At 44.6% G+C, this 27,807-nt stretch overlaps 1 protein-coding gene across 2 annotated transcripts in view; it reads left to right on the top strand.

The window, feature by feature from the left end:
* AMOTL1 (angiomotin like 1) overlaps window positions 1-27,807 on the top strand; it is a 105,043-nt gene that overhangs the window by 68,436 nt on the left and 8,800 nt on the right. For both annotated transcript variants that reach the window (XM_060103191.1, XM_060103190.1), the window contains exons 6-8: window positions 130-219; window positions 19,518-19,663; window positions 23,052-23,201. In XM_060103191.1, coding sequence (XP_059959174.1) covers window positions 130-219; window positions 19,518-19,663; window positions 23,052-23,201 — 386 coding nt within the window. The remainder of the gene's footprint in view (window positions 1-129; window positions 220-19,517; window positions 19,664-23,051; window positions 23,202-27,807) is intronic.

Raw genomic sequence — 27,807 nt, 5'->3', positions numbered from 1 at the left:
TTGTTCAATTTGGGGCTCCTCCCTGGGCATCTCTCCCTACCCAGCTCTCAGCACCCAGGTCATTTGCCTGTTGGAGGATGACTTAAATGCAAGTGCATTTCTTTGTAATCCTTTCCTCTCTGTGCACAGACCGACTGGAGACTGCCAACAGGCAGCTGTCCAGCAGGGAGTATGATGGACACGAAGACAGAGCGGCGGAGGGGCTTTACGCTTCCCAGAGTGAGTCTTCATGCTTACCTATCCCAATGGGTAGTATTAAAAACTGGGGACCTGCGGAAAGAACCCTGTTAGTTTTAAGTAAGTTTTGTGCTGCTTGCTTTTTGTTTGTTAGTTTAACGTATAAGCTGTTAGGCCGAAGATGAGACCCTCCTAGGTCTGCCAGAGACAAAGCCAAGGTTGATGTGTATTATTTCAGTAACATTTATTCCGACCTTCTTACCTACAGTGTCTGTTTCTCCCTAATACCCTCCATGGGTATTATAGAGTATTTCCTGGCACTCGCCACTTGGACTAAGGCACAGTTCTTTTTCCCCATGGAAAGGGAAGGAAGCCTGTGGTGGAATTTTTTCTTTTGTCACATTCTGTGTGTGCCTAGGTTGAGCAGTTCTGGACTGGCTGCGCCTGGCATCATGAAGCCACCTAAATGTTCCCAGCACGTGTCTCAATAGGTGATGCTCGCTTGCGAACCATTGAGCCCATTTCAGCCAGGAATAAAATGGCTTCCTGTGCCTCAAGATTTATTGGGAGAATATTCTATTAATTTCACCAGAGACAAATGATAGAAGCAAGTGGGTTTTGAGAAACCATCGATTAAGGTACGAATTTCTGCACATTCATTCATTGTCCAAGTCAGAAATGTAAAAATCCAACTGGCTTTTTTGGGAAACTGTTTGGAAAACTGAATTCATTTCTCTGTCATAATTCTCAACAACATTGTGAGTTAAGTGCTCACAAACTAAAGACAGTTTGAACAACAAAAAGTCCTGTGTTCAGACTCTGGCCATCCATTGTATAATGGTGGTATTCTGATGCTTGGGTCCCTCAACACAGCTCTACATTTTCAAGGCTGGGAAACAATTGGTTAAACTTTCTAATTTCCAGTACTATTCGTTGAGGTTAAAGCTCCTTTGTTTTTCCCAGATTTACTCATGATTGCATTCCAGTTTGAGTCTCAGCTTCATTTTTTAAATTCTATTTTGGCAAATGGACACTAATACAGTCTTGGGCTTTTGCATCAGATTCCTTTGCAGTCTTGCAGTTAGGTGAATTGGCCCATGCTCCAGACTCACACACAAAGCTATATATATCAGCGTCTTGAATTATTCACTTTCCTAACAAGTTATTTCTTCTCATGGGTGCAGTAGATTTACCATTTCATCTGAGCTTTCATTTGAAAACTGAGTCATCTGTACTATTTGCACTAAGGATTTTTTTTTTTTTTTTTTTTTTTTGCCGTACACGGGCCTCTCACTGCCGTGGCCTCCCCCGTTGCGGAGCACAGGCTCCAGACGCGCAGGCCCAGCGGCCATGGCTCATGGGCCCAGCCACTCTGTGGCATGTGGGATCCTCCCGGACCGGGGCACGAATCCGTGTTCCCTGCATTGGCAGGTGGACCCTCAACCACTGCACCACCAGGGAAGCCCTGCACTTAGGATTTTGACACCTTAATTTTGGGTGATCGTGTGCTTAAGTAGAGTAAGTGTCTTTGTGGCAGTTATGTCAGTGATGTCACTTTGCTGATACTCTGCCTTCTTGTCAGGGGATATTATTTTGTCACTTAGTTTGGGTCAAAATGGAAACGTCAGTGAGTTTCATCTGATGGGCATTTGCTGTAACCTCCCAGCCTAGGCTGTGCTAACGGACTAATCGGTTTTGGTGTCATGTGAGTTCAGAAATGTTCCCAAAGATTTTAACCTTCTGGCTCAAAGCTAAAACATCAATAATGTAGGCAAAGAGGACCTTCCAGCTTTATAGGGAATGATTTGTTCTGTGCAAACATACACTGCTGTGTTCCAGAGGCGTAAACAAGAGAGTCCAGGGGCATTTTTCAAGTGCTGAAATGTGCCTTAGTGTTGACATGTGATGTAACTGCATCTTGGCAGGACATTTGAAGCAGGTTTGCTAGCAGTGATATCTAACCAATTTTTCAGTACCTGGTCTTTTCAGGACATGTTGTGCCTTCCTCACAGCTTTATAATTATTTGCATTAGCTTTTCGTCTCCTGGTGTAGGCAAGAGATGGACTTGAGATGTTATTTCAAATTTACGATAGTTTTTTTTCTTAGTGAGTTGGAAGAACTCTTGGTATATGAAGGAAATTAGCATGTCCCCTGCCAAATATAGTGCAGATATTTTCCCCAGTTGTTTTTTTATCTTTGAATATAGTGTTCTTTATCTTACAGAAGATTTTTCAAGTGACTGTATTTATGCCTTCTAGGTTTTATGTCATACTTAGAAATGCTTTTTCCAATCCAAAATTATAAACATATTCACCTATGTTCTCTTCAAGTATGTTTATGATTTCATTGTTTGCAAGCCTTATATTTTAGAAGCTAATTAGGGAGGCACAGAAGAAGAGAAATTCATGAAGAACTAACCTGTAGGCAAGGAGACTAGTTAACAGATATTTTAGTATCTGGGCAAGAGAGGTAGAGGTCCTGAACTAAGATAGAAGTAGTAGTGGAGGGTAGGACACAGATAAACAAGTGACAAATTAGTAGGACTTGGTGACCAATTGAATAATGACACTGAGAGAGAGAGAAAAGAGTGTGACTAGAGCCACTAGATGTATGGTCATCCTTTACCAATAAAAAGCAGGAGGAGGAGGAGAAGGAATTGGGATTAAGTAACCAGTGAAGTGTTTTTTTTGTTTGTTTGTTTGTTTTGCGGTACGTGGGCCTCTCACTGTTGTGACCTCTCCCATTGCGGAGCACAGGCTCCGGACGCGCAGGCCCAGCGGCCATGGCTCACGGGCCCAGCCGCTCCGCGGCATGTGGGATCCTCCCGGACGGGGCACGAACCCGTGTCCCCTGCATCAGCAGGCGGACTCTCAACCACTGAGCCACCAGGGAAGCCCCCAGTGAAGGTTTGAGCATGTTGAGTCATCTCATGCCCATAGCTAAGTGAGCAGGTGTAATAACAAAGGTGCAGATGTACCCTGGAGGCTGTTGATGGGTGGTGCTCTCTGTTAGGCTTTCCTTTTAGCACGTGGGCACAGAATGGCAGGCACAAATTACTATCTCTCTTAGCAATTATTAATGTGTTCAGTTATCTATATAGTTTTTTAGAAGCTCTATTGTAAGAGTACTTTTCAGTGCCTAGTAATCATAATTATAAACATTGGGCACTCGAGAGGAGCCATCCTTTTCAAATGAGTCTTTTGAGATTCTGATGCTTGGCTAGGAGAAAGGCAAGTCTGACTGCATAGCAAATAGTAGTGACTTCTCTGTATCATGCCTACCAGGAGCTAAGGCTACGGTGGGAAGCCCCTGACAACCACCTTGGCCAGTGAAAAGTTAGAAGGAAAGGGAATAATAACATGTTTGACCTTTTTGCTTGGTGTTCAGTTTGAAGCTCGGAGTCCAGGTCCAAGAACGCCCAAGGCACTCCTGCAGCATGAGCGGTTGGGAGGACTTCTGTAAACTCTCAGCTAACAGAAGGGGAACATCGTTCCTGGCATGATTTCTAAATTTCCCTGCTGCCCAGAGTAGTTTTTCTTTAAAGAAACAAAATTCTGCTCTTTAGTTGGAGCCTGATGAAGGCCTGGAAGGACTGCCTTGGTCATTACCACTTAGCTCTACAAGATGAAATGAACATTCAACAGGGCGATAATTGTGCTCCTCTTGGACATGAGATTTGTCTGTATTAAAAATCTTGCTGAGGGCTTCCCTGGTGGCGCAGTGGTTGAGAGTCCGCCTGCTGATGCAGGGGACATGGGTTTATGCCCCGGTCCCGGAAGATCCCACATGCTGCAGAGCAGCTGGGGCTGTGAGCCATGGCCGCTGAGCCTGCGCGTCCGGAGCCTGTGCTCCGCAACGGGAGAGGCCACAACAGTGAGAGGCCCGCATACCACACACACACACAAAAAAAATCTTGCTGAATGAAATTTGATGGCTCTGAGGAGTGTTTTTCCTTATCACCTCATGGTGCTGTGTTTTTCTCTTTGGAGGAATTCAAAAATTTGTGCGTGTGTTTTCTGGTTTTACTTATTTGTTTTTCCAAATATGTTTGCAGCCAAATTGCTCCTTAAAAACAGGGCATCTGGGCCTCCCTGGTGGTGCAGTGGTTGAGAGTCCGCCTGCCGATGCAGGGGATACGGGTTCGTGCCCCGGTCTGGGAGGATCCCATGTGCCGCGGAGCGGCTGGGCCTGTGAGCCATGGCCGCTGGGCCTGTGCGTCCGGAGCCTGTGCTCCGCAACGGGAGAGGCCACAACAGTGAGAGGCCCGCATACCGCAAAAAGAAAAAAAAAAAAAAAAAAAAAAACAGGGCATCTAGCTAATTTCCTTTCTGATCTGGCTGAGTGAAACTGGGACTTCTTGGTCCTTTAGCTTTTTTAACTTACTGAGATTCCTAGTTTTCCCATTCACTTATTTGTCACATGTATGCGTGCATGCCTGTGTACACACACACACACACCAGACACAGGCCACTGTCCACTAAACGCAGTGCCCCGGGAATGTCTGTCATCCTTCTTAGCTCTGTCTTCTCAATAAGTGAAACGTTTTAACTGTTTCTTTCTGAAAATTGGTAACTGCAGAATTTCCATCACTAGTAGGTCAGAAAGCCAAAAATAAAATATTAGATGTGGGAAAACTAGACTGGCGCAGATGATCTTCTTATATTCTTCAGTGGAGGGGGAGCTGATTAGCTCTGGCACACTTGTATTATTCCAGGATGAAACCCAGTCATGTTACAGGATGGCCATCAACTTATCTCCCCACCACCACCCCCTTAGGATTCTTTAGGCCCCATGGATTCAGCATATTCGGTTAAACTATGTAAGTCAGAAGTCTATGTATGTCAGATTCTGGCTTTTGTTAAATGTCCCTGTCTAAGAAAAAAAGGTTTTTTGGACATTCATTTATTTGTTTAAATTAATAAGTAATGGGTGTAAATCAATCAAGACTAATTCATAGGATTTGATTTCCCTTATAATCCCCCTGGGTTTAAAAATGAACCAAAAAAAAGTGTGGGACCACTCTATTAAAAATAATAGTAACTTGCCATTTTCAATGTATCTTATAATCGTCATCTTACCCTTGAATTTTATCTTAGGTACTTTGATTTTCTGTCTCTTATAGAGCATAAAAGAGACAAAAATAATTTCCTAAAAGAAAATCCCTCTGGTTTTTGTATTTCCTCTAAGGGCTTGTGTGAAACACAAAGCAGAAACTACAATGACATAAACATTAATTCTGTTGACCTACATAGAGCATAAGGAGCTTATTCTGAATCCTCATTGGATTTCATTACATCATGTTGTAGGCTTCTATCAGGCTTCAGTAGGAAGGAGAGGATAGATGTTGTCACACGTGGATTCACTGGGCTTCTTCCTCCTCTGTGGGCCTGCTGGTGCTTGCAGCTCCTGACTCAGTGCGAAGCCCCTACTACAAGCACCTACTCTGCCTACATTCTCTGTGGGCACCATTCCTTTGCAGGGATCTCCTCCACTAGGTGAGAGAACTATAGGCATTCTTTACCAACATCCATCCCCAACCCTCATTAAAACCCTTTGGATCTTTATGTACCTGGCCCTCAATAAATGTTTATTGAGGGACTGAGTAAAAGTGGGAAATCCCTGTAACAACAGGCTTGAAAGTCTCATCATGGTGCATCAGTATCAAAATGTTCTTTTTAGCTCCATGTCTCCCAGTCATGTTGGGAGCTACCTCTGGTTTTGCTCAGTTATTTCAAGATATTAGGCGAAATTATTAATGAATTACCTTCAGAATAAGAAGCAGCTTAAAAATGCTTGATTTTTTTTTTATGCCTTCCGCCTTCCCCCTTTCCTTCCTTCCTTGGTTTTTCCAATAGGAAGATATCCAGATAAGGGAAATCTTCTACTATGAGGAACAGTAGTATTTTTTCATGAAAATGACTGCTATATACTACAATATAGTTGACTTCTGGTTCCCTGACTCCTTCTCTTTACTCTGCTGTGGTTATGTTGGAGATGAGAGCTGGCTATGGTATATGAAAGTTTTTGTAGCAGCCGGCCATATTTTCACACTAACCAATCCATAGATCATGCCAGACACCACAGATCAGCTCCCAGGCAAAGGGGAAGGAATCATCCACGAAGCCTGCCAAGGTGCATCTCTTAAACCAAGAAAATTTTCTTGCCCCAAATTAATGATTCTCCTTTGAAGGAGATGATCTTTTAGATGACGTCTATATTTAGTAGGACTGTGCGATTCTAAAAAGCAAAGGTTTTGTAAGCATGGGCTAAAACAACTAATCTTGGATCAGTTACCGCATCTTCTGGTTCCTGGGCTCTCACTGACATGTTCAGTGACCTGAAGTTAGATGCTTAATCTCCTTGTACCTACATTTCCTCTAAAGAAATAGAGGAATAAATCTCCCCATTGAGCCAGCAGAGCTCTTCGGGCTAATCGGTGATAGGAAATGCAAAGAAGACTTTATACCATGCATTTATTCTGCAACACTCCTTCCTGCTCCTTTGCATTCTCCCTCCACCTTCTCTGAAAGGACCTGCCAGTTTTCAGGGTGGGGTCAATGGGCCGTGTTCCCAAAGAATGCCTGGGTGGCCCGCCGAGCCTTGCTGGGTTTGGAAGGCAGAGCATATGAGTGCTTAAGCCGCTTGATCAACCTTGACAGGCAGCACCAAGAAACTTCAAACCTCCATGACAACCAGCAGCACACCCAGGCTGCAGGGCATCTGTTTATGTTCCATCAAATCTTCTCCCCAAGTGTAATGTTCCTCAATTTAGACTGATTTTCCATGCTTAAAAAACCAGAACTGATAGCAGAATGGTCTCTTGGTCATGTGTTGATATCCAGTGTCTAACAGGTGAACGTGGCTTATGATTTTCCCCTTGTTGGTTTTAAAATTATTTATTTGCTTAACATTCCTGTTTGGGGATTGAAAAATCAAGTATCTCGAACTTCATTACGATCTGTGTTCCTTGCACTCATAGCTGGATGGATGGATGGAGGAAGCACAGACTGAAAAACAGACAAACCCATTTGCATTTCATGTGGCATCAGGGGCCCCTCACTTTCGCTGGCAGTTCAGAGGCAAGAAATCCACGTTCAGGTCTCGGCTCAAATTAAATGGCAGTTATTCAGAGAAGGCTGCCTGAGATAGGATCTGGTCTTCCTTTTATATACTCTGCCAGTACCCTGTTCCCTTTGTAAACACTCATCATACTGTAAATAAGGAATTGTTTGGATGATCATTTTCTCTCTTCCCGTACTAAACTGTCCACACCATGAGGGCATGGACCCTGACTGTCATCCTCACGATCGTAGTCCCAGGTCACTGTGTTTCAGAAGCTGGCACAGTACCTGGTGCTTAGAAGCATTTAATAAACATGTATTGGATGTTGAATGAAATGATGACCATTATCACGTATTCAAAAACAGTTATTGGCTACCTACCATGAATGAGCAGTGTTCTAGGCCATAGGTCAGCAGACTCTTTCCGTAAAGGGCCAGAATGTAAATAATTCTCTGCTTGGGGGCCGTAACTACTCAACTCTGTCCCTGTAGCCCCAAAGCCGCCATAGACGAGCTGTGGACAAGTGTCCTGACTGTGGGCTGGATTTGGCCTGCAGGGCATAGTCTGTGAACCTCTGCTTCAGGGACTGGTCATGGAAGAGAAAGGGAAAGAAGACACCCCAGCAAAAGGAGGATGGAAAATAAAGAACTTCAGAAGTATTTAGGTCTTATTTTATAAATTGTCCTAATTTATAAATCAGGATATAACTGTTATTTTCTTTCCTGGGAGAGTTTCACAGTCATCTTTTACTTAATTCCTAATCGGGTGAGCGTGATTATTTCACATTAGATAAACTGAGACACGTACAAATGCAGTCACAAACCTTAGTTAGCCCAGTGGGGATCCACAATTAGCTAACGATAGAGACAGGGGTGGGCAGGACAGCCCTGCGGTTAGCCACGGCTAGTAACTGCCTGGGTAGTGAGGTCTCATGGGTGCCTCTCCCAGCAGGGCCATAAATCTTCCCATAAGCATCCTGCTGTGAGATGATGTCTGCAGATCTTATATATCAGGGTTGCAAAGGACCTGAAAGGTCACAAGTCTGGTTCCCAGCAATACACATGTCCTCTGAACCAGAGCTCATTAAAAGGCCATCTGATGGCCATTGTGAGTGACAGAGTTTCCGGAGGCTGTTGATCTGATGGTTCAAAGTTTATCTTCAGGTGGAGTTGCAGGGGTGCTCCCTTGTAATCTAGCTTTCAGGTCCTGGTTCAGGTCATCTAACGGCAGTAACAGCTGCCACCATGGACTGAGCACTTACTGTGAGCTAAGCACTGTGCTAACCTCTGTAGGTACACGGTCTCTGTTCATCCTCCAAGCAGCCCTGTGAGGTAGGTGTTACAGGTATTTAATAGACGAGGAAACTGGGGCACAGGAAGGTTAAGTAACTTGTTCATGGTCATACAGGCAGGTAAGTGGAGAAGGCAGGTTTTGAACCCAGGGCATCCTGACTCTGGAGAGCCACTTCCTGTGTACCAGGGAGGTGGGAAGAGGTGGCTGGGTTGGACTCCCCATAATTTTAGAGCTCGTGTAGCATGGCCTCCATGCTTCATTAAAGAAGAAACTGATGATGGATGATCAGATGATTTGTCCAAGGCCCCCTAGGTGCTTAATGCAAGACCATGACAAGAACACCTCCTTTTTCTTGTTTTTTCCTTCCCCTTCTCCAAAGGTCATCTCTGTTGGCTCTGGGGGTGATGAAAGAGTTCACATTTTTACCCAGAGAAGAATCCAGCCTTAGTAAGCGAACATAAATAATTCTTGTACTAGAAGTCTTACGGCAAATTATTTAGCCCAGTACTGTGACTTAATAATAATGTATTCAAGTCATCTCAAATGAGTTCTAACTACTGGAATGAGCATTCTGTGTTTCTGACTTCTAACATCTGTCTTTGAACCAGAGCCAATTATAATAAAAGGCCTTGCTGGATAATCCACTACAGATAGAAAAACAAAAAAAACTGTTGAGACCAGCATAGAGTTTAGACTCTTAAAAGTTTTCTCAAAATGTCTATGAAATTAAACTCTTTGTTCTCTGGATGATAAGAATAAAAAATTAGCAGAATACAATGAGTAACCCTGTGGTATAGTTTCTTACAATTAGTTTTTGAAATTATTTTTGGTTCATGAATTGGAGGGAGAACATACAGTTGTATCTTAATGGAATCCAAGAACTTTGACAGGACAAAGTGTTTGCTTTAAGTTCAGAAAATTTGGTCTTGGACCATTAAAAATAAGCTTGCATCTGCTCCTAATTTTCTTCTTGCCGACAAAGACTGTGGTTTGGTAGAAAGAAGAAGAATAAAAGGATCTGCTCAAAGCAAGTTACAAAAATGACAATGGGAGGGGTCACAGAAGAAGTTAAGGAAGGGAGAACATATAATTGCAGGTGATGCATTTCTTTCTCCCTGGTCAGTCGTAAATTGAGTCACTTCTGTCCCAGATATAACAATTTCCCCAGCATCAACTTCTATCTTTCAGCCAGGTTTTGGCATTAAGCCATATCTGCCCTTCAAAGGGCCCATTTAGAAAACATCATTTTATTATACATATTATAATAATGCCTCAATTAAACTAAATATAGGTATATAATATATACCTATATGTACACACAATAAAGTGTACACATTTTAAGTGTACAGTGCCATGAAATGTGACAATGGCCACAGTCCAGACCCAGCACAGGTGCAGCTCTGTCCTCTGCAGTGAGTGGCCTCCCACGCCATCTGTCTGCCTGCCTCACTTTTCACTTCTGTCAGGTCATTGCTCTCTGCATTATATCCAGGCTTCATGGCTGTTTCTGCAGGGGCAGCCAGATTGTCTGGTAGGGTCTTACTTTGTCATACCTGGAAATAGACGTGTATGTTATTTATCTTTTTGTATTAAGAAAAGAGAAAGCAAAAAAGGACTTCTGTGGAGGTTATAGAAAGTGTAAATTATCAGGTTTTGTTGTTAATCGATTCATGCATAAGTGTATAGTCAAAATCAAATGCCCTGTGCATCCTGTATTTATGTGGCATTTTTAAATTCATTGCTTAATTTGTTATTACGCTGTCTGCAGTGACACAGAAGCAGCAGTACATTTTTACTTCAAGTTAAAAAAAATAAAGTGGAAGATTGAACAGTACATGTGGAAGCTGAGCTGGAGGAATGGGTGTATCTTCAGTCAAGTGAGTTTGCAGGCTACATATGTATAAATCTAGGCAGGTAAAAAAATACCTATGATTTACACCTGGGTGTATAAGTATAGTTTCTAAAATAAAAATGCAATATGAAGAATGAGTAGATTAGAAAAAGTTATATTAAGAGAGCTTTTACTGGTATTCAAATAAATATTTTACCAAATCATACCTGAGATATTTTACATTTGGTGCTACAAAAAGTAGCACTTTGGGGTATTAAACTCACTTCCTGGATATTAAAAAGCAATAGATAAATTAAGTATGTTAAGACCAAAATGTGTTGTTTTCCTCCATTAGATTACTAGAAGATTTTGTGGTTAGGCTTTGTTACTTTCCAGTGATAAGCATCTGAAAAGGATCATTTTTGAATTTTATTTTAAATATCCAGTTAGAATTTGATCTTGTATTGATAGGATCCTCTTATTCAGTGACTGTTGCCTAAACTTGTCATATTTCTTTCTTCACATACGAAACACTTACGCTATCTTAGATTCCTAAAGTCCTACAAAGATAGAGGGGTTTAGACACATTATGAAGGAAGCCCAGTAGGAAGGATAAGTCAGACAGACATCAGCCACTGTACCTGGAGTACAAGCAGAACATGGTATAAATACTCGTGAAAGAATTACTTCCCCCGGCAAAGTGTATGTGTGCAGGTTCTCCATTACAGGAGAGATCTGTTTTACTGATGGAATCAGAAAAGCTTCGTGCAGTGTGTAGCCTTTAGGGTGGGCCTGGGAAACTAATTTGCATGTTTGAGTAATTTTGCTGCCATAATACTTTGTAAGAGGGAAAATTTCTCTTTTCCTTTTAACTTGGGGCAACAAAGATTGAATAAATCCTTCACACTTCAGGCTTTGCATCACTTTCTCGTATTGATTCATTTCTCCAAAAAAAATGTCTTCCCTACATTTTAACAACAGCCATTTCCACAAATCTGTGTTTCTCTTATAATGTCTGAACCACTGGCTTTCAAACTCAGAGCTCTTGTTTAAAATGAAGCGTATCTGGAAGCCCAGTATGTAAAACGCATGAAACCTGAACAGATTTCTGGTTGAGAGAGGGGTGCGTTTGTCAGAAGCCTCCTCCTTCCTACTTGGCCCACTGCATCCCTTTTCTCCTCTCCCCATCCTTCTCTCTCCCAGGGCTCCGCAGAACAGAGTTTGGTTGAACTCTCCTTCTTAATTTTCTTTATTACGCAATTCGTTTTAAAACAGTTCACTCTCAGCCATTTAAAACAAGCCCTGGCTGGAGTGTCCCTGTGTTTGTTAACAGACCTATTTAGTCCTAAGCCCACTCACAACCCTTGTCTCCCGTTGCCTGGAACCATGGCAACTTGCACATGCATACAGGGAAGGCAGAGAGCCCAACACCCTTTTCTGAAATAACGAGCTTCCTTACCTGAGAAACTTTATCAGCAAATTTTTAAAAGATAACAAAAAGCCAAACCAGGGGCGTTATGGGGTCAGCTTTGTATTCTATCGCTTTTTCATTTCTGAATGAATGAGTGTGGCTTTTAAAGGTAGGTCATCTCTTATGTTGTTTTGTATCAAATAAACCTCATGTGAACAGATCACTCTCACACGAAGTGGACAGTGCTCTGTTTGGATTATATTTTGGGGATCTCTTTCCGGGTTTGTCAGTTTGACACTCAAACCGGGGTGAAGGGGTGAGGGCAGATATAAGAATGAGCTTCCAAGGGTAGCATGTCTTTGAGGCAGAATGAACCTAAATAGCTTTGAGGATAGTGAAGTAGTTGGAATACCTTCCTATTGTCTTTCCACTCCCACAACCTCAAAAGAAAGGACTTCCGGGCTTCCCTGGTGGCGCAATAGTTGAGAGTCCGCTTGCCAATGCAGGGGACACGGGTTCGTGCCCCGGTCCGGGAAGATCCCACATGCCGCGGAGCCATGGCCGCTGAGCCTGCACATCCAGAGACTGTGCTCTGCAACGGGAGAGGCCACAGCAGTGAGAGGCCCGCGTAACGCAAAAAAAAAAAAAAGCAAGGACTTCCAAGAGGATCTGACTTCAGTTACCCCATAAATCATAGCTGACCCTCGGAATAGGCTCCAGCAGCTGCTCAGAATTATAAGATATTGTGCCAGGATATGGAACTCAGGGCCAAAGAATCCTGAGGAAGAAGAAACAGGAGGAAACATTTTAGGAAGAGATAATATGTCAAGTAATTATTCAGACATCTTTTCAGAAGAGGGAGTCCATTTTATCAGCATGGTGAAGTGACTAGTTACCAGAGTCAGTGCCATTAGTGTTGGTCAGCCTTGTCCTAAGGCATTACTATCAAGTCCTTTCTTGGTGGAGGTGGGAATAGAGGTGTAAAGAAACAACAGAGAGTGTCTTAGTGATCTTTTGGTTACAAAAAGAAAAATCCAACTGGGATAGCTTAAGCCCAGATAAAAGGATTTTTTTTTTTTTTAAAGAAGTATCATTGTGTGTGAAGGAGGCCCCAGGCAGGACGTGTAGGCAGGCCTCTCAGGGGCCAGGGACCAGGGGCCGGGGGCCTGGGCTGGCCTGTTTGTGAGAATCAAGGGGCAGATGGTTTGGGGGGCTCAGTGTTTGTCCGTGTGGCTCTGTTTCCCGCTCTCCTTCTCACCGTGGACTCTCATCCATCTCTCCATGTCCATCTGCTTGAGTCTTCACTCTCCACCGTGTGCTTGCTCTGTTTCTCTAGTGCACACGTGGGACGTGCTCACTAGCCTCAGAGCTGGGCTGCCTCTCTGTGTCAGCATCCCCCTCTCGCCCAGGCTCCCCCTCACAGGGTCCCAGGCCAGAGACTGTACGTGACTCTGCTTGGGTCACAGGGCCCTTCAGGTTTGATCCTGTCAAATGGGAGTGGTGGGTAGGGGAGGGTGAGCAGGGTTTTGTGATGCAGACGGGCTGCTCAGAACTTAGCCCTGTGAAGGGAGGAGTATAGTAGACATGCTTCCAAGTGGAGTGCTGTCTGGGCAGCCCCTGTGAAAGCTGTCTACTCCAGGTGAGGACACACTTGCCTCTTTTTTTTTTTAATTGAAGTATAGTTAATTTACTTTTTTTTTTTTTTTTTTTTTTTTTTTTGCAGTACTCGGGCCTCTCACTGTTATGGCCTCTCGTGTTGCGGAGCACAGGCTCCGGACGCGCAGGCTCAGCGGCCATGGCTCACGGGCCCAGCCGCTCTGCGGCATGTGGGATCTTCCCGGACCGGGGCACGAACCCGTGTCCCCTGCATCGGCAGACGGACTCTCAACCACTGCGCCACCAGGGAAACCCTAATTTACAATTTTGTGTTAGTTTCAGGTGTACAGCAAGGTGGTTCAGTTTTATATATATATATATATATGTATGTCCGTATACATATATAGTCCTTTTCAGATTCTTTTTTATTATAGGTTATTACAAGATATTGAGTAGAGTTCCCTGTGTTGTACAGTAGGTCCTTGTTGGTTATCTATATATAGTCGTGTGTATCTGTTAATCCCCAACTCCTAATTTACCTCCTCCTTACCATCCCCTTTGGTAACCATAAGTTTGTTTTGTATGTCTGTGAATCTATTTCTGTTTTGTAAATAAGTTCATTTGTATCATTTTTTTACCTTCCACATATAGGTGATATCATGCTATTTGGAGAAAGACCTCTCTTTTGCCTTCCAAGCATTCTAGTAAATTAGTCACCCCTTGGTCAAACTGGTGGCAACCAGACTCCTCAGTCCCTCCAGCTATATTGGGCTTAGGGAAAAACTCATCAAAAACCCATTATATCAGGAAAGGCCTAGAAAATTAATTCCTCCTTGAGAAGGGCCAGGTTACAGCTTTGCACCCCGCCATGAACTCCAGCCATAAGTTGGAGCACTGCATTAAAAACTAGCAGTGCAGCGCACGGTGCCCTGACACCTCCACTGCCAGATCCCACGCCCATGCTCCACCTGTTTCTCAACAGAGGTTACTGGGGTCCACCACCCAATGGTTCAGCTAGCAGTCAAGCTTAGTGCTCAGATAGTAATTGCAGAAACTCTTTCACCAGACTGTCCACTTTGAACCTTACGCAGAGCTGGCAAAGAAGGGTAAGATGGAAGGGGAACATCTTTGAATTCTGGGCCCAATTCTCACTTCCATCCACTTCTGCTCTTTTTCAAGCAAAGAGACTAACCTAGGGGTAGAGGCACAAAAGCAACTACCATTTGACCTGTTGTAAGTATCATAGCTCATCTTACTTCAGATTTTTCAGTTGTCAAGTGGAGTTGATATAAGGATTCAGGAAATGAGGTTCTGTTGTAAAACTGAAGGCACAGTGCCTGGGTGTCATGTGTCTTAGCTCTTGCTGTTTATTAAGTATCTGTTATGTGCCAAACCCCATAGTAGGTATTTTACATGTCATCGTTTTAATCCTCATAACAGTCCTGCAAAATAGGTCTTGTTAGTTTCATCTGAGGAGATGGAGTCTGGAGAGGGGAAGTCACGTGTCCAAGGTGAACCAGTATGTGAAGGTGCCAGAATCACACCAGGTTGGCCTGGCTACAAAGCCCATGCCATCGCTGTGGTTTCCAGAATAAACTGTGTGCGAGCAGACATCCTCTGTGTAAATGGGACCGGAGCCATCAGGCTAAACAACGCCCTGCTCCACACAGTTGAGGGTAATTCATATCCACTGAGTAAACAGACCATGCCGGGCAAGAGTTCCCTTGTGTCAACTTGCCTGTTCTAGGAATTCTCAGTATATACATTGGAGCACAGCCAAAAGTTCAGTGTGAGGCTGATCTTTGTTGAGATCCATCCCAAGGGGCTTAGCTAATAAACAGACGGAAAGGACTTCCCTGTGAGGTGGTTTCACTCATAGGACTCACCCTTGGCATCTCCCAAGAGATAACTTTTTCCAGTGGTTCTGACACACCCAGTTCCCATGTCTCCAGGGAGTTAAGGGGCGCAGTGACCCCCACCACATAGGCTCACTGCCTGGACACCACCTCCTCCTCACACCCTGGCCTGAGGTAGGGGTCCTTCCTGTGTTGTCACAGTCCCTGCGCAAGCCTCTGTTAGAGCAGCTGGTCACATTGCCTTTGCCTGTGTCCCTGCCTCTCTTCCCACCTGGCTGAGAGCAGAATGCTCCGTCCTACGCACCATGTAGCCCAAGGATTTATCACTATTTTCGACAGCAACAATAACCTTGGCATTATCATAGTTGACATTTACTGGGTACTTACTACATGCACTTTGAAGTGGGTACTGTTGTGATCCTCACCTTAAAGGCAAGAAAACTGAAGCACAAAGACATTCGTTTACTTCATGTCACAAAACCATAAGTGGTAGAGCTGGATATGAACCTGGGAAGCTTGATTCTAGATCCATGCTTTTATCTAGTACTCTGTGTTGCCTCCATGTAGCAGATGCTTAATTAATTAATATTTGCAAAGGGATACACATGAAGATTTATTGCTGTATTTTGAGATACATGATATGATTTGTGACATACTTAAATTTGTGCCACAATGAGCTGTGTTACAATGGCGCTCTCCCACGCCTCCTGCTTCTGTTATTCTGTGGGTCTTCATCCCCGCACGCTTGCACAGCAGAGGCAGTATAGCGCCGTGCCTGTGAACATGCATTAGAGAGAGGCCGGTGCCGGTTCTTGCTCTCCCACTGACGGGCATCACTTCTGTGGACACGTTACTTATCCTTTCTTAATGTCATGTGCCTCCACTGGAAGATGGAAATAATAATAGTGCCTACCTCATAGAGTAAACTTCAAGGAAATAATATAAATGGAGTAATTAAAGGGAATAATACAAGTCACCATTCGCGGAACACAGTACCCGTTCAACAAACATGAGCGGGTTTTGTTATTACCACAATTGTCATGAACATTGGTTTTTAAAACTTTGCCATCGAGAACACTACTTCCTGTCCATGGACAAGGAGTTCTGAGCCAGTGTGAGTGACACTAACTGATATTGCTTCAGCCTGAAGTCTAAAGTCACCAAACTTAGGACAAAGAGCTGGAAAGTGGTGAACCTAGGATTTGAACCCAGTTCTTTCTGATGCTAAAGTCCATTCTCTATCCACAATATGATACTGGCTATCAAGGGAATAGCAACTGTTGGATGAGTGTGTGTGTGCCTGCGCATGTGTGTTGGAGGGGAGGAGTATTCGTTAATTCAGAAATCCAAATGTTTGTCATTGTGACACAGCAATAATTATGACCATCAATTTGAAAACTGCAAGAAGCTCTGGTTTTGGCCTCTAGACTTTACCTCTGGCCAAAATTGATGTGTCCTTGACTGCCCTCAACAAAGACAAGAACTGTTAAGCTTAGGTTGACAAGCAGGTAGAAGCTCTGAAATCGGTGGTTCATTCCCAGGCCTGCCCACTGAGTAACTAACTCCTGGGTGCCCTCCAGAGCTTGGACAAGGGCAGTGGGCACCATGCCTGTTCAGATGTCGTCCAAACCCAGGGAGCTAGTGCTCGAATGTCAGTAATTTTGCACAGAAAGCGTGAAATGCTCTGGTCCGCCCTGGGCAGTGGATGGTGGGCCCCAGAGCCAGTGGGCTGCTCCTGACCCATTTGTTTAGGCCTCTTGCATGCCTGTTCTCCATGCACTGGGAAGGAAGTTTCGGAGGCAGCATTTCATGCCACTGAAAGGGAGAAGGGGGGAGGGCAGTTGGTCATTGCAGTGGGTATAAGAGCCCAAAAGTAATGCTCTCTTCTGGGTCAGAATCTTGGTGGCCTCGTTTTGCTTCCGAGAGGCGCCATTATTTCTAGGCATCACAGCCAATGCTCGCTTTACAAGTCTGCTCCTTCATTCTGTTCGTTCCGAAGCTTTTCCGTTGCACCCTGTTCCCGTCGACATAAGCTCACAAAGCAAGGGCAGTGCAGTCAAGCGGGAAGGACGTTGTAGTGGCCATCAGGAGACCCGGAATCTGGCCCTGGCTCTGCCCCAGCTGGCGGGGCACCTTGGATGAGTGCCTTTGCTCCTGGGTTTTCCTTTCCTCACCCGTAAAACAAAGGGGGCAGAACTGGATGGTGATGTTTCCTATGATCCCTTCCGGCTTTAAAATCGCAAGTTGTTTATTGAGTATTGGCAGCCTTAAAGTGTCTTTGCCCTGTATTCAAAACCACATTTTTCCCACTCCTTACGGGCGGCGTTCTTTCTATTGCTTCAGTGCCCATAAGGCTGGTCCTTAATGTTTGATAACTCTTCACTAAATGAATGAACGGCTATACAAGGAAATCATGAATGAGTGAAACCACTGTCACGTGCTTGTATAGCTTGCACACTTTGGTTCTTGGTGTTTCAGTTTGGTTTGCTAGGAGGACTAGGTAACCAGTAGGAGGCATCTGAGTGGTGTGGGCACAGAGAAATCAATTTCTAACTGTTGTTGTTGCTCTTACCCTTATAATTATACATCCTGTTTTCTACAAATTTGGAAGAGTGTGCATAGGGTTTTGTAACCACCTTTTTTCAACAGTGACGATTTTTTTCCTCATCACTAATATTCTCTTACTTAGCTTTAATGGGTGCATCCTATTCTATTGTAGGGTTTACTGTAGTTTATTTAACCAATCCCTTAATCTTACACAGTAAGTCCATTCAAGTTTTTCCATATTATGATCAACGTATCTAAATATTCTAAATTACTTTAAAAATAAAATATACAGGCATACCTTATTTTATTGTGCTTTGTTTTATTGCATTTTTTACAAATTAAATGTCTGTGGCTACCATGCATTGAGCAAGTCTCTTGGCGCCATTTTTCCAATAGCATCTACTCCATGTGTCTATGTTATGTTTTGGTAATTCTCACAGTATCTCAGACTTTTTCATTATTATTATACTTGTCATGGTGATATGTGATCAGTGATCTTTGATGTTACTGTTTTCATTGTTTTGGCATTTTTTAGCAATAAAGTATTTTTTAATTAAGGTACATACACTGTTTTTTAGACATAATGCTATTATTGCACATTTAATAGACTACGGTACAGTGTAAACATAACTTTTATATACACTGGGAAACCAAAAAAAATCATGTGACTTGCCTTACTACGGTGGTCTGGAACAGAACCCGTAACATCTTTGAGGCATGCCAGCATTGTTTTTGTAACAGGAGAAATGTTTTCAGTAAATGATACTGATCTCATCACACCGTGGGCCCTGCCTGCTTAAGTAAATTGGTGGATGAGTCTATATGAGAGCTGTGTGGAAGCCACTGTGAGGCAGCCTTTCCTCTCCATGTGCAGAGCGACAGTCATCACCATCAGCTACAGTGTCACTGAATGAGAGGAAAGCTGTTTCCCCACATCCAGAGCACTTTGTCTTTCCTCTCTCTTTTTTTTTTTTTTTTTTGCGGTACGCGGGCCTCTCACTGCTGTGGCCTCTCCCATTGCGGAGCACAGGCTCTGGACGCACAGGCTCAGCGGCCATGGCTCATGGGCCCAGCCGCTCCATGGCATGTGGGATCTTCCCGGTCCGGGGCGTGAACCTGTGTCCCCTGCATCGGCAGGCGGACTCTCAACCACTGTGCCACCAGGGAAGCCCTGTCTTTCCTCTCTTGAGCAGAACTAAGAGAATAGGTGAGGCCAGGTCATATGGAAGAGGACCCAGACAGAGATAGGCGGCCTGGGTTGAAGCTCCCCTCTACTGCCTGGCCTCAGAGCGAAAGCTTAACCTTCTGGACCTTGGTTTATTTCTCTATGAAGGAGAGCGTTAGTATTATCGTTAGTATTGCCTGCCTTTCCATCACTGGTTTGGAAGGTAGAAGCTGGAGAGCTTGTGAGCTTGAAAGAAAATCATAGGTCCAAGGTTAATTTGAAGCCTTAAAGTAAATGTTGTACAGAAGTGAGTCCCTGAGAACACAGGGTCACTGGTTCTTTTTGTGCCATTCATCTCTGGAACTGTGACCTGGACTATACCTATAGTTGGCAGTGGTTTTTGAGAAAATCCTTGCTTCACACACCACCACTATGAACAGGGAGCAAAGGCAGTACTTCAACCCTCTACTTTCTGTATGCTTTTTTTACTTTTAATCCTTGCCAGATGTAGACTGGCAATGAGCCCAGAGGGTGAGTGCCTTCTGATAGAGGTCATTTTGTTCCCATCTCCCTTCTAGACAAAGAATTCTTGAAGGAAAAGGAGAAGTTAGAAATGGAGTTAGCGGCAGTGCGGACCGCGAGTGAGGACCACCGGAGACACATCGAGATCCTGGACCAGGCTCTGAGCAACGCCCAGGCCAGGGTCATCAAGCTGGAAGAGGAGGTGAGCCTGCGGGGGGGCGGGGGGGCGGGGAGGGGCGGTGCGCAGAGCCCCGAGGGCCTCCGTTTCCGTTTCCTAACCCAGCAACTTTAACCAGAGCCAACTCCAAGGGAGTTGAGTCAGGGGAGCGATGTAGGTGACCTTCCAAATAAAAATGAATAAAAACAGAATTTATCCACCCCAGAGCCGGGCAGAGGATGAGAGGCAGACGTGAGTAACCAGCAAAGAGTTCATTCAGTCTCAGCCATCAACCCAGGCTGCTGCCCACTGGCTGGCAGGTGTCCAAGGCTGAAAATAAATGGAAGGAATGGGAACCACTGGTGCCTGTGGAGAGAAGAGACTCAATTAACAGTTCAAGTGCTGTGTCTCTGGGCTCTCGATTGCGTAAAAAAGGCCAAGTCTTCTGATGGGGTGGGATTGGGGTGGTGTTCAACAAACCTGTCTCCAATTTTCAGAAGTTGGCTTAGCCAGGTAATGACCCCCCAATCCAGGAAACGTTGATGCCGCTCAAGCGTGATGGGTTTAGTGGTTTCTGACGAAATCCAGCCTTTAGATGAAGTTTTAAGAAGTAGACTTTTCCTTTAAGCCTGACTGGGGAAGTAGAATGACCACTCCTGAGGTGCCGGCTAGGGGATCCGGGCTGTAGACACAGCAGCACAGGGGAGCCTGTTGCATCCGCTGTGTGTGGTGAGGCTGAACTGAGCAGACCCACGGTGGAGAGTAGAAACTCAAAGTCACAGAGCGGCATGACCGAGATATTCTCCACCAGGACTGAGTTGGTGCTTGGCACGCAGGAAACAGCACTATTATTAATCCAACTGCTGTTGCTGTTGTTGTCGACAATAAAAAGCTGTTCCTTCAGGAAACATCTCCTGGCGCCAGGTGGCTTGGGTGTCTCAGCAAACTTCAACTTCAAGGCTAATGCAGCTAAAGGGGAAGATTGTTAAGTCAGTAAGGTCTTGTCCATTCAACCTCTCCCGTTAAACCCCACAAGTCCTATGTACAGTTTTAATACTAGCATGAGGATCCCAGGCAACAGCCCCAGAGTCTCTTCCTCGTCACCAGCAAGCAACTCATTAAATAGGAAACTATCTGCTACAGACCTTAACCCCTGAAGGACAGGAGGTCTGCTTTGAGGAAGGGAGGCCAGAACTCATTCTGAGGGCACTTATCAAGGCTCCATCTCCATGTATGGAGCGAAGGAACGTGATAATTTTGAAATATTTTAATTTTAATATTTCTGTTAAAGCAAAAGTTGTGAACTCCTTGAAGACGGGTTCTTTATAATCAGCGTTATGGGTCTTTTCTTGTTATTATATTTATATAGGATCTGTGTTTGATTGATTGTACGTAACTCCTCCAAAATGTCTCATGTGTCTGGCTGCCAGTGTCCCTCCTTGTTCTTATTAAAGTTTCTTTTGAAGGATCTTAACTCAGTTTAGATGGCTCACACTGAGTGCTTACCATAACTTCCCATGATGGTTAAGGGCTTGGACTCTAGAGGCAGACCACGTGAGTTAGACGGGTGCTGTATCAGCTGTGTGACCTTGAGTAAGTCACTAACCTATTCAGTCCTCAGTTTTCTCACTTGTTACATGGAGGTAATAAAAGAGTTTACCTTCTATTGTTATTGGGCGGATTAAATGAGATACTTCATATAAAGCACAAATCTTGGCATGGTAGTGCCTCCAAAATGTTGGCTGATTAATTACTGTTACTACTAGTCATCATCATCATTATATACTCCTTGCTAGACTTAAGGCTGATCCAAGGGTGAATGAGAGAGATCGATGCCTCCAAGAATCTTGCAGTTGGTTAGTGATAATATTAACTCATTCATTTAACAAATACTTATTGAGTACCAACTGGATGCCAGGTACTGTTCCAGGCCTTGGGGACATATTGTGCACTCTGCCCCAAGCAGACAAATCTCGTGGCAGTTATATTCTAGGGGCTACACATTTCAGAGAATGGTATACAGTCTACGACATGGTAAGTGGTGTATGAATGGTACTCACAAAATAGTTTATCAGATGAGGCTTTTCTAGCACAGGAACCTGCAGTTAGTAGGTCCTCAAACAATCAAAGGCACAGTGAATGAAAGAGTCAGATGAAAACTAATCCCAAGAGCAGGTGTAGAAAAGGCTATAAGTTGCTGTCCGCGCCCCCCGGCAAAAGGTCAGAAGCACCTCGTTTTTTATCGCAGTGGTTTTGGCTCGGGCACAGGCATTGCTCCTGGCAGGGCTGCCGGCTAAGTCAGAAACCAACTTTTGCAGCGAGCACTTAAATCGCTAGCATGTTCCAGCTTGCCAGTGCAATCATGGGTTGAACTCAGGATCTGAATCACCTGCAAGGCGTCTGCATGCCCAGGTGCAGAGTGACAGGAAATAGCATCTGGTGTCTTCTCACCCAGGACCAGATCAAGGAAAAGCCTCAGTCTGAGGCTTTTGGCACCAGCCAATCCCCAGAAAGTTAGAAATGTGCCTGGGATTTATGAACATGGGCCAAACTCCTAATTGGAAGAAAACAAAGTCTGAGGGTAAGAATTTGAAGTGGTTGATCAGTGAGTCTAAATCCATACCTGATGTGACATTTACATAAATAAATTTTTACCTTAATTTGCCTCTCCTCAGTGATTGTGTGGTTTGCGTGTTCATTAGGCCTCTCCTGTCTCTCCAGGGCTGTCATCCATAAAGGGCTCTGAAATCTTTAGGAGGAAATTACTCCACAAGTATCTGTAATCAGATATTGTCATACTCATTCACACATACACAAATGGGTACACATGCATAAATATATACAGACACAGTTTTTCTAATAGTAATTGGTAGTTATAGAAAATTTGAAAAATACAGAAGAGTAAAGAAGATGAGAAATTATTATTCTGCCATACAAACACAGTTGATGCTTTTATTTCCTTTCAGTCTTTTTTCATACATAGATGATAGATAGATGGATAGATAGATAGGCAGGCGTAGTTGTGATAATGTTGTATATAATTTTTGATTCTGGATTTTTCAGTTAACATTATAGAATAAGCATTTCCTTATAACATTTAAAAATCTTTATTAACCTCATTTCCAATGCCTGCTGATGCTATAATGACTCAGCAATAACCATGGATTGAGCTCAGAGCTCTATAAATGACTGAAAGCAGGTGGCCTGTTAGGGTTTTCAGTTCCTAGCATCCCAGCTGTTTTAGGTATAACTGGTGGCCTTCGTCTAAATCTTTTCTGTCCCAGCACACCTGAAGGATAGGAGTGGAGAAGGTACATGCACTTGTAGTTTAAATAGCATCTCGAGGTACTCTGACACACACCCCCCAATCTCCACCCCAGCTTTGAGGATCACTGTCTAAATTCCGTGTTCCCTTTTCCTCTCCTCCCCTCAGCTCCGAGAGAAGCAGGCATACGTGGAGAAGGTTGAGAAGCTGCAGCAGGCCCTGACCCAGCTGCAGTCTGCCTGCGAGAAGCGGGAGCAGATGGAGCGGAGACTGCGCACCTGGCTGGAGAGGGAGCTGGACGCCCTGAGGACCCAGCAGGTGAGGGGCGGGGCGGGGCGGGGCCCTCGGAGTCTGGCACATGCATTCTGTGAACACCACGGAGCCAAGCACCTGCTGCCCGCCAGGCTCTTGCTCTCTGCCCTGAGGATTCAGGGGTAAACGAGAGCTTGCTGTCCTCCGTGGTCCAGCACAGAGGTCAGTGGAGGAGCCAGTAAGTCCACTCACTGGAGAGAAAACGTCTTGACAGGGAGAAAGTGGTGACCCCTGGGGGCTGGGTATGGGGGAATGCGAATGCAGACAGCTTCATAGTGGAGGACATTTGAGTTGGACTTAGAAGGATGAGTTTGTTGGCCATTCTGGGGGAGGCGTCAGAGGTAGAGGAGGAGTATGCATGGAGGAGAGAGATGAGAGGCACGTGGTGGGTCCAGGACAGCTGGGGGCAGCCAGCTGGGGGAGCATACCAGCTGGAGGCAACGGCCAGTTTGTGGAGGGCTTTTGGTCATGCTGAGAGACTGGATTTTTTTTTTTCCTGTAGGATCAGGGGAGGAGCCCTCTGGTGATGTCAGAGGAGGGGCTGGAGGAACAGATGTTGAAGTCAGGGAGGCCAGCCTGAAGGCTGTTCGTGTCATCTAGGGTTTAGTGACAGTGGGAATCCACGGGGGACCTAGAACCGGGTGAAATTGGGAGGAGCTGATCATCAGTGAGTTTTCAGAGGTAAAAGACAGGAAGGAGTCAGGACAATCCCTAGAAAATAATATTGGCCATAAGTTCCTTGTCCTTCTGCCTATCCCTGTTTCTCCTGGTAACAGCTGTTCATGTAATTCAGCTACAAATAAACTCAGAGTAAAACACCCCAGCCCAGGGTCCTCTTGGGCCTTGGCAAGAGGAGAAGTCCTATAGCTGGGCCGGGCTCCGTTACAAGCGAGTCAAGGGCTCCTGGTGTGTCATCAGCCAGCGTGGTGGGCAAAGCCCTCTATGCAGCTGGTGAAGAGTGTGCTTTAAGTTTGGAACCAGGGAAATGCGAGACAGGACTCCATGGAATTATCTGGTGGATAGGGCATAGTGGTTATGGTTGAAACACTTGAAAACACTTGAAAGCATACGCTCTGGCCAGCTAAGCCCTTTCTCGTGGCAGCGCACGCAGTTCCCTCTGGGCGTGTGTACTTGGCTGGAAATGGAGGCGTTAGCGAGATTGCCCAGAAAATCAAGGAGCCCACCCAGGCCCCTACCAACTTGGCTTAGTTGATAGCTCACAGGGAAAAGTGAGTCTGTCTCTGGACTTCTGATCCTTCTAACCTGTGCCGCAATCTCTGGCATTTCAGGGCCACCCTTCAGCCATTTTCTGTTGCTCAGTTATTGAGATCTTAAGTTCTCCAACTGGAGGGCAGGCTCTCTGGTGTCTGGTACTGTGCTGGCACCTGGTGGGTATTTATGAGTCTTTGGCTGACAGAATGGGCACATCGCAGTATTTAGAGCAAAAAAGAATGTTCTTTTCCAGTTAATGTGCCACCCACACCCTATAGTTAAATTACTTATACCTGGATCTTCTATTTTGAGTGCTGTGAAAACAGACTCTTCATTCATTTCAGCTACTATATATATTCTAAACTATATCTCTCCCATTGATTGCTTTTGGGATTTGTGCCAGTGGTATTGCTGTTGGAGGCAGTACTCTTAATGAGCTGCCTTTTTACATGTCTCCTTGCAAAAAAATGTAAGAGCTTCCCAAGAGGATATACTTAAAAATGGGATTTCTGGATAACGAATGCATATGTAAAACATCACTAGATATTGCCAGATCACTCTACAAAGTAAATATACCAATTTATCCAAAATGTATAAGAATGTCTTCCTGTACATTATCATCAACATTTAGTTTTGCAAGATGTCTTTTTCTTTAAGAAAAAAAAGGGGGGATGAACGAAACCTGACTCAGCTCCATTATCCTTGTTGTGTATCAAGAGGAAATGCGAAGGAAGCATTATCTGAAAAATTTCTCTATTGCCACAGAGGACCATTCCCGTATGCACACTCAGACCCATGCACATTCAGACCCACACGCACTCAGGCCCATTTTTTTCCTCAGAGCAGCAAACACAACTTTCCCACTGTTTGTAAAGGATGCGGTCAGATTTCGGCTGCCTGTGGAGGACAGAAGTTTCAGAATCAGGGCTCTCCTGGGGAATTACGTGGCTTGCATTTTGGACTTGTCTTTGGGATCTGATAGCAGATCCCTAGCTGTATTCGGCTGACATGAGACCAGGGAAGGGGGAAGCAATCTTTAAACAGAACTTTGCTGCCCAGCATCTCTTTAAAATAATATTACAATTGTTTTTTTAATGAGAGTGTTAATCTGTCTCCTCTGTTATGAAAGGCACTTGGGGATTTCCCTACTTTTCCCTGCTTTTGCCTACTCATTAAAAAGATAAGTATTATTTTTTATTTTTTCCTTTAATACTTCAGTTTCTCATTTTACCAATGAGCATACATTATTCTATAACCAGAAAAGACAAAAGCGTTGTTACAAAGAAGTCCACGAAAATACCTTAAAAGTTCCACGTGGCCGATACTATAGTTTGGTCCAACTCCTGCCTGGAGGCTGTGGACAAGTGTGGCGAACACAGTTCTGCTGGCCCCCAGCAGGGATGACCAGCGTCCACCCTGGAGCGTGGGGTCACCCGAGAGACTCTGCCTCTCTGATCTGCTTCTTCCTATTTAGTCTGAGGAGCTCACACATGATTCCACCCCGGATGTGGGCAACCCACCTCGCACACTGCTCCTTCACCCTGGGGTCACCGAGGCATTTATCTGACCCCATTAGAAGGCATACTGAGGTCACACAAAATAAATAAAGCCCCTTGTCATCTCTCCCCTCAACAAAGCAGTGAGACCACACTGCCTGCCTCTTCCCATAGAGAGTCATTCTGAAGGGACCGTTGAGAGAACAGCTTAGAGCACTTTTGAATCGACACCCCACACAAGGACTCTGCCGTAGACCCACGCCAGGACACAGCTGAGCCTCTCCACCTGGCCCTCTCCACACAGAGCCCCCAAGTGAGCTCCAGTTACTCCTGCAAGGTATTCCTTCTGGAACCTTCCAGAAGGGTGGGTAGGCTGGAGGTGAGCAGAGTGGCATGGAATCGTGAACTGAGTCAGAGCATAGGCTCGGGGGTTAGGCTGCCTTCTCCTCCTACTACAAAAGGAATCTTTCTGAGCCTTCACTTCCTTGTCTCTAAAATGGGGCACATAAATTATATTTACCGTATACTTGTAACTAAAAATAAGAAAATCTGCACAAAGTACTTACACAGTGCCTGACACTTAGCACTTGGTGAAGGAAGAATAACTATCATTGTTGTTCTTCTCTTCATTACTTTAGAGTCATTTGATGGCTTAGGGCATCTTTGGTGCCCAAATTACTCCAACTTTTCCAATCCCATTGAAAAAAAAGTGACAAGTGTGGCTGGACTGAGAAGGGCAGAGAGGGAAGATAGGTCAGGACACTAGGACCAGCAGGAAAGAGCAGCTCTCAATGAACAGGTTCTGTTATTAGAAGTAATCTCCCTCTACTTTGGGAGGCAAAGTGTGGTACTTAAGCATTACTAGAAGTTGGGGGGAGGTGAAATAGAAATAATGGTAAAAGAGGAAGGGAAATTAACGTTTTTAAGAACTCACAATCTTTTCTTTCTGGAAAAGAGCTGAAAGTAATTTTCACATCTTACTTCCACAGTAGTCTTAGGAGGTAGAAGAAAGAAGGGGGGAATGTTCTTGAAGGGCAAAACAAGGCCCAGGGCAGCTAAGACACTAGCCCAAGGTCATGTAGCAAATTTAGGCCTTTCTCCCAGGTGAACACGCTGAAGGCAAAGATTTTTATCTGTATTGTTCACTGTGGTATCCCCTGCACAGGGTGCATGCTTAGTAAATATTTGGTGACTAGCTGAACGGGCTGCAAAAGCTGGCCTGCCTGACACTTAATCTGTTTTTCTGGGCAATGTATGTACCCATTAGACTGTGCTATCTCTGAACTCTTGAGTGTCTAAATTCTTGCATTTATTTAAACAGCTCTTAAGGACCTAAGCAGGTCACCAGCCGAGATGGCAGCACAAGGGATTTGGATAGAAACCATAGATGCCATAGATGGCAGCTAAGTGAGGCTGTGGGATCTTTTTCTTGGAAAGTTTCTAAAAGCAGGGTAGTTTCGCATCTCAGTGGACTGGTTTGTTTGTCCTCCTGCCCTGAGGCTGGGTGCCCGGCTTGATGGGGTCCGTGACTTCCTGTGCAGGCTGATGAGGACAGGTACATGTTTTCCACTGTATTCTGGCTTAAATGCCGGCCACTGGCAAGCTACCACTGGATCCTAGAATAATTTGTATTTGTAGCTTTCAAGAATCAAATAAAAGCATATGGTTTACAAAAAAGCCCGTAGGCCCATTTGTTCTCTTCTGTCTGGTGGGATTAGGTTCCAGCAGTGCAGTTCAAATGCCCAGCTGTTGCTCTGGGTAATTTATGTGGTTCAGGGTGAAAGGTACCTCTCACCTTGCAAACAACTCTGCATTTAAAGTTTGTGATCACTGGGAAATAGGAGGGGAATGCATGTCCCAGGACAGAGAAGAGCTGGGATGAAATCATTCTCCCCTTGAGTAGC

Source organism: Mesoplodon densirostris, chromosome 7 (genome assembly GCF_025265405.1).
Source record: "Mesoplodon densirostris isolate mMesDen1 chromosome 7, mMesDen1 primary haplotype, whole genome shotgun sequence".
NCBI lineage: Eukaryota > Metazoa > Chordata > Mammalia > Artiodactyla > Ziphiidae > Mesoplodon > Mesoplodon densirostris.
This window is presented reverse-complemented; position numbering and strand designations above follow the sequence as displayed.